The 7,047-nt window shown below is 46.4% G+C and overlaps 1 protein-coding gene across 1 annotated transcript; it reads right to left on the minus strand.

The window, feature by feature from the left end:
• Positions 1-1,318: 1,318 nt before the first annotated feature.
• LOC123047404 (uncharacterized) lies at positions 1,319-5,090 on the minus strand. Its single transcript, XM_044470947.1, has 10 exons — positions 4,661-5,090; positions 4,346-4,571; positions 4,172-4,264; positions 3,930-4,099; positions 3,682-3,824; positions 3,402-3,582; positions 2,688-3,294; positions 2,308-2,420; positions 1,927-2,170; positions 1,319-1,830 (listed from the first exon to the last, which is right to left on the minus strand). Exons 1-10 carry the CDS (start codon positions 4,810-4,812, stop codon positions 1,591-1,593), a joined length of 2,169 nt encoding a protein of 722 aa, XP_044326882.1. The 5' UTR covers positions 4,813-5,090; the 3' UTR covers positions 1,319-1,590.
• Positions 5,091-7,047: the final 1,957 nt, after the last annotated feature.

The following is a 7,047-nucleotide window of genomic DNA, read 5'->3' on the forward strand; positions in this document are numbered from 1 at the left end:
AATAATGTCTTTCCTTGGATTTGAAAGCATGCATGGTTATAAAAGAAAATCAGAATCATGCACTTGATTTCATGGGAATTATTTATGGCCACACACATTTTAAGTGCATGTTTAAAATTTAGCATCAAAACAATGGACGTCATGGAGGCCATGGTGCAACTAAAAAAAGTCTGCAATGCATGTGTTTTAAAGCCATCAATGGAAGGACAAAGTTTCAAAGTAAATTACCATAGCATGAGACATTGCTATCTTATTAAGCTTAGCAAATGTTATTCAATTGACCTGATATAACTAGGGTAATCTTCTTCATGAACTCTTAAAGATAAAAAATCGTTTTGATATGGTACGTGCAAATCCGATTATTATGTTTCCTTCTGTATCCAAGAAAATTGTGTTGTACTTTAAGCTTTGTAGGTATGTCGTGCAAGCACGGTTAGAAGGAACTTTCTAATCAATAACGGGCATTTGCCGACTTACTAATTAAACCTTAATTTCTTATCTGCATACATACATGTACTATTCTCATGATTTAGGATCTCAATAATATACCAACTGATGAACGTAATGGCTCCTTACATTTGGCATATTAACTGGGAAGGTAATTTAGATATTTAAATGAACTAATTATGTACAATGACAATGAACATGTAGTTTATGAGCAGTGCTATGTGAATATAGCTCTTTCTTTATTTTCTCTGTGAAGGATGCACATGTCTGTGTGGGCGAAAAACATACTGTAATCGACATCTACACAAAACCAATGCATCGTGTTCAGTTGTTCCATGCTTTCTTGATTTTAGTGTAGCACTTCATACATGCACCTTTTTGGTTCAAGGTTGTCGATAAAATACATTACATGACTATTGAAATGTAGCACTTCATATATGCACCTTTTTTGTTCAAGGTTGTCGATAAAATACAATACATGACTGATGCTTCCAGGAACGTCTTAGCAATAGAGGAAGAGTGAGAATATATCGGTGATTCAACAAAATATGGTATTTGAGCCATTGGGCTAGGAAGTGTGGTTGTTTTTCTTCGGTGCAACGCACGGACATGTTTGCTAGTTTGATCAATGGTAGCTATTGACCAAGATGATAGTGGTCCGAGTAAGAAGGCGGCGTCATGGGTTCACAACGAACAAATAGGCACCATTGGCCAAGATGATAGTCACTCCAATCAGCTCGTTCTCAATGTTCTTTCGGCCCGTGACAGCCTCCTCCGCGCCTGACTATACTAGAATACAAAATCCAACGGGGACCACGAGGCGGTATCAAAATTCATATCAAGCAACCTGACACTCAGGCTCCAAATGCCATTTACAATGAATGCATTGCTATTCAACACCCGAATTGTATTACAAATATCTTTCATGATCCCACCTTTTGCACAACTGATATCCTGGCCATAGCAAGAACAAAATCTCTCACCCAACTAATGATTAAGATCAGGTTTAGCCCTCTCTTTGTGAACTTATGTCAGTAATGTTTCTTTTTGAAATTTGCCATGATGTCTGTATAATATCCACATTTCTAACGCCCCAAAAATTACCGATATACAAGACAGTGTAAGAAATATTAACATGTGTCCTTATCTCCGCCTCGACCTCCATCTTCTGGTGTCATGAGGCCTCAAGAGCTGCACGGGTGCAGCGGGGATCCGTAGCCACCACTCCCTCAACCTCCTCACCAGCTTCTCGCTGCTCTTCTTCCTCAGTGGCATATGCCTCGTGTAAGCCTCCAACAGGATGAGCACGAATATGATCCGGAAAGGCATAAACGCAAATACTGCAGCAGCCACGAGCATTGTCGTTGCCACTTTGTTCGTGCTCTGGTACCATGTAACAGTTGTCAGATAAACTAAGTTACACAAGATTTCATACAGAATGGGCTGAATCATAGTATAGGCTTGGGGTAGAGGATTAACCTGAGGAAACGCTGCGAGCATGAGGGACCGAAGCTTGAGGAGAAAAATGTTCCCAGCTTGGACGTGTGCCTCCAACTGTGAGATGGCTTCCTGCAGAGCTAGAAGTTGTTCGACGGTACGTCGCCGAGGAGGGGTTGTGACTTCGAATGCTTCGATGAAATGCCTGTTGCCATGGTGTTTGCTCCATAGCATGAAAGCGGTAGAGCCGACCAAAAAGCCGGGAAATATGTACCATATCAAGCCTCTGCGGATTGCATACAAATAAAAGGAATCACTTCATTTATCTTTAAAGGGATAGGCATGAAACTTGTTTGGATAAAGAGAAGGAAAAATCTTGTGTTATATCATTAGATATGCTCAGTCCTGGACCATGAATATTACCTGTAAACTATGTAGAGGAAACAGAGCAAGAAAACATATGACTTAAGTGGATCTTCCCACTCAGCCAGGAAGACAAGCCTTTTGCCTATTTCAATCAAAGGAAACACTAGTTCCTGCATGTTAAGATGGAACCAGTAGAACATCAGTAATCCTGAATAATAATCCACTTAAGTCCACCTTGACTTTATGAGTAATAGAAGTTCGGTATCAGTAAAATCCTGCCCAAATATGAGTGGTGGAAGTTCAGGGTTTTGCATGTCTCTACTGATCATTATTTTTTCACCATGATTTTCAGTGTTCATTTCAGACTTTCAGTATGAGTACGTGAACTCAAATATATTACACAAGAATGTGAAATACTCAAAGATGATGATGATTACCTTTAGGACAGCCACATTGGTGTCAATGTCCTCCACCTTGACCTGATCGAGCGTCGCGCGTGCGGCTTCCACTCTACCGGAATACCCAACAGATCGCTCCAGAGCCATCTGCACGGAGCTGGTCCTTCCAATCTGCACATCCCCGACGGCGAAATCCCTTTCCTCGGGATTGTCCTCCTTCCTGAGCGTCAGCAGCCCCATCCGCACGAGCGTAAATGCCGACAGCGGAAATGGATCCGCGAGTGCCAGCTCGTCGGAACTGCCCTGAGCTGCCAGGTCATCGCCTCCCCTAAACCTCGAGCAGTGTTCCTGCAGCTGGCCATACAATGCCTCCAATATCTTGTCCCCCTTGGGCAGCTTCTCTGCCAAGTTGAAAGCCAGGGTGGTCTTGAAGTATGCCGGCAGTATGTGGAACCCCTCTTTCACGGCGCGGTACCGGAGGATCCCGAGCGTCGCGACGGCGAGCGCCTCCGCCTTCTGGAAGCCCACCAGCCGGTACCTCCTGATGAACTTGTGCGCGTGCAGCACCTCCTTGATCACCGCGAACCAGTAGTCTCGCCGGCTGTGGCCCTTGAATTGGGGAAACTCGAAGAACACCGGCTCATTTCTATAGATAGGTACCAAAACTGAATGTGTTATAAATGTATGTCATACTACATGATTGCAAGAACTGAAAATTGCAAATAATTTGAAGATGATCAGGCACTCACTCACATGGAACTAGATTTGTACATGACGGCCTTGTCGAACAGGTGGGCGCCCCATGGCCCCGTGGACTCGCGCTTCACGCACTGCTTCAGGTCCTTGGTGAGGTCGTACACGACGGCATCGCCGTAGGAGAAGTCGACGCCGATGGCCTCGAAGTAGAGGGCGTGGTTCGTCAGCGTGAGCCTCCCTGCGGCAATGTGGACGGATCACCTTATATGAGGCCCTCATGAAGGAGCACGGACCAGCAGCGCCGGGGCAAAAATGTACCATAGGGAAGGTGCTTAACCAGGCCACGTGGACGTGCCGATGTGCTGCAGGACCGGCTGCGTCGTGGCGGCGCCGAAGATGTCGAGCACCACCTCGCCGTCGCAGAGGTCCAGCGCCGGCGCCTTGTGCCCGCCCGATATGCATTTCGTCGACCTCAGCACGCTGGCGATCAACAGAGACATGATATGATATGATGCCACATTGCTGTGATCCACGCAAATATGGATGTTGTTCAGAGGCTCGGAGTAGAGGATGTGTGTGACCTACTTGTCCAGGCTCTTGAGGTACTTGTGGTAGATGAGGAAGTGGAGGCGGCCGCCGGTGGAGTTGGTGAGCGCGTCGAAGAGGTTGCGGACGGTGATCGCGTGCGCCATGGCCGGGCAGGCCGGGGCGATCTTCGCGAACGCCTCCGGCCCGACCGTCCTCCTCCCGTCAACCTGCACGTTCCATTATCCATCTATTGAGCAAGAACACAGCGCGATTTTGTGGAGGTGAAGCGATGGGCTGACCTGAATGGCCGTCTTGGTGGGGCTGGAGTAGAATATGGACCCGCCGTCGTCGTCATCGTCGTCGGCGCCGTCGCCCCAGCTGAACGCCGTTTTCTACAATGACGGAACCACCGCTTAGTGTTGGTGCTCGATCGATCTCTCTGAACGAGCGCACACAGAGATGACATGACAGACCTGGAGCTCTGCTTCGGTGTCGTGGTCGGGCGCCTCCCAGGCGAGCATCATGTCGTAGGTGAGGGAGTGGAACTCCCTGTCGCCGAGGTGGTCGTGGCGGCGCCTCGTCTCGGCGCGAAGGGCGACGTAGGAGCAGTACTCCACGATGCTCCTGGCGTAGGCGAGCGGCGGCTGCTCGTCCGGCTCCAGCCGCCGCACCAGCTGCTCCACCGGCACGCCCGCGATCCTGCACGCCACCCACGAAAACCAACATCGGATCGACCCGTCAGCCCAAGAATCCAAGGGCTGCATAAGGAGACGGGACGGGACACGCACTGCGCGCATCGGCGGACGACGGAGGCGGCCGTGGGCGAGAGCGCGGAGATGTCGCCGCCGCACTGCTGCGCCGACGTGGACGCGGACGCCGACGCCATCCTCCCAGTGCCGTCGTCGCGCCGGCCGGGGAAGAGGCCGTCAAAGAGGCCCATCGCGGCGCGTGGCGGCCGGCTGCATCGCCCGTGGCTCCGTCAAGCGCGCGGCGGCAGAGGGGATCGCGCGTGCCGTGCTCCGGACGCGCTGCCCTTCCCGGGGAAAGTGGTTGGTTGGTTGGTGCGCGCGATCGTGGCCCGTCTCTGCTTTTGCTCTGCTCCGCGGGGGGCGGGTGTCCGTCCGGTGCGCGTGGATCGGGAGCACGCGTTGCTTTGGATCGGCTTCGGCCTTCGGGGGCAACCAGGTTGCGGTTGCTTCAAAAAAGCGGAGGAGATTGATGCTACATCTGCAGATCTGCTAGCTTGTACGTACTACGTCCTCCATCGTTCTCGTCGCCGTGCCGCCACGCCACCGCTATCTGCCGTAGCTGTTCGGTGTTCCTGCCACGCAATGAATGTGCACGCGTTACGCATCGGCGTCGTCACTCCGGGGAGAACATCAGGCGCTCACCCATTCCAATGCTCCCATGCTACGGGGGCTTGTGCGCCATTGGATCGTGGATCCAATGGTTACCATCGGAAACTATCGACATACAACCAAAAATCACCAAGTAAAAATGAATGCTTTTTTGGGGAGAATAATTAAATGAATGATTTTTTTGACAGAAAAGAAGTTAGGAGAGTATAGAACAAAATAGCTCTGTGTTTTAAATTTTGTGCAAAATATGCATAGGTCTTAAGCCCAATCATATAATCTTATGGACAGTACTACATGTAGTAAAGAAAAGATCCAAGAATCAGCAACGCTCAGATTTGTCAGGTTTATGTTTCTACCCTTGGGTCGGCTTCATCCAACGGTTGATACTCAAAGTTATTCGTAATCTATATAGTGGTATAGATATTAATGTTGGGGCGGAAATATGTTGTTGGACCATGGTCCATTGGGGCTTGGCTCCGTGCCGTTGGTTTTAGTCCAACCTACTAAATGATTTATGAGTTTTATGATGTTACAACACGGTAAATAGGTCCACTAAGCACTAATGGTTCTAGATATTTCTCTCAAAAAACCATTCCAGATAATTTTCCTTACCCTTATATCTATTTGAGCCAGCATCTGGAGCATGTCGTAGGATAATCTTTCTACTTCTCCAACGAAATTGATTGCATATGAATGTATCATACATTCACAGACTATCTATTTCAAAGTACAAACGTTCTGCTGTTTTATTCCAAACTAAAAATCTCGTACTGATACCATAAGAATCTCCTTACGATTACCATAATTCTCAGTGTTAGTATGTTAATCATATGGTTTGGTTATCCTTCTAACCGAAGATTTCGAGAGTGCACACCCTAAAAACTTTGAAATGAGAATTGCAACGTTATAGATCATATAACTTGAACCGCTATTCACATTTAACATAAACTATTATCCAACTCTTATAATCTAGATTAGTTCTGTAGCCAGGATTGACGCACATCACAGGCTCATCACATAATTAGATTGATGCACATTACCTAGAGTAAACGAAAAAACTTGTCGCCCCAGGCCATGGCTAGTGTTGCCTGGAGCCTAACTACTCCCCATGATGTAGCCCATATCCTGGTAAGGTCCATGTCGGATATAATTGAATTCAACTTACTGTTTTATAACCCTGGCCATAAATTCCCTCTCATATTTTTTCAGTGCTTGATAATTAAGATTTTTTTTGGAAAACAATTGAATATGGATGGCAATGGCGGTTTTAGATTATTACAAGTAGACTTTTCCCGGTGAAATCTTATTTGAGTAACACTCGTGAAAATGATCTTCTTATATCAACTTAGGAATGGGTGTTAAAAATATAGATTGACTTATTTCGTTTACTATGTCATAAACTAAGAGGTTAGTTAATATAATTTATAAGATGTCCTAAATTTTTCCAAAAAATGATTAAAGTTGGAAAATATCACAGAAATCATATATGAACCTGTCTTATCCAAGTTAAGCCTTCAGAAATTATACCGCCATGGTCTCACTTCCATGGAGTTTTGTCAAGCAATTGATGACCGTAGAAGCCATCCATAAAATGAGAACAAACATGTGGTGGTTGCATGAAAAATAGGTAATTTATAGATGAAAACTAGATAGCCATGAGAAGAATGAGGTCTATATTATGTTGTATTCTAGTGTTTGTTTAAGGAAACCGTATAAGAACATTGTATCATAAGTTCTTATTGGCAATCTGACTTTCTGTGTATTTTATATTGAACTCATTTTCTTTTTATATTTTTCAATATCACAAAATATATGTC

The sequence above is a fragment of the Triticum aestivum genome, chromosome 2B (genome assembly GCF_018294505.1).
Source record: "Triticum aestivum cultivar Chinese Spring chromosome 2B, IWGSC CS RefSeq v2.1, whole genome shotgun sequence".
In the NCBI taxonomy this organism is placed as follows: Eukaryota; Viridiplantae; Streptophyta; class Magnoliopsida; order Poales; family Poaceae; genus Triticum; species Triticum aestivum.

What these genes read in the sequence shown, in the direction of transcription:
- LOC123047404 (XM_044470947.1), bottom strand. Translation starts at nt 4,812, where the DNA reads ATGGGCCTCTTTGACGGCCTCTTCCCCGGCCGGCGCGACGACGGCACT. An exon ending in TTCCTCTACATAGTTTACAG is followed by an intron (nt 2,171 to 2,307) that starts GTAATATTCATG and finishes TGCAATCCGCAG; the next exon opens with AGGCTTGATATGGTACATAT. An exon ending in TGCTCGCAGCGTTTCCTCAG is followed by an intron (nt 1,831 to 1,926) that starts GTTAATCCTCTA and finishes ACATGGTACCAG; the next exon opens with AGCACGAACAAAGTGGCAAC.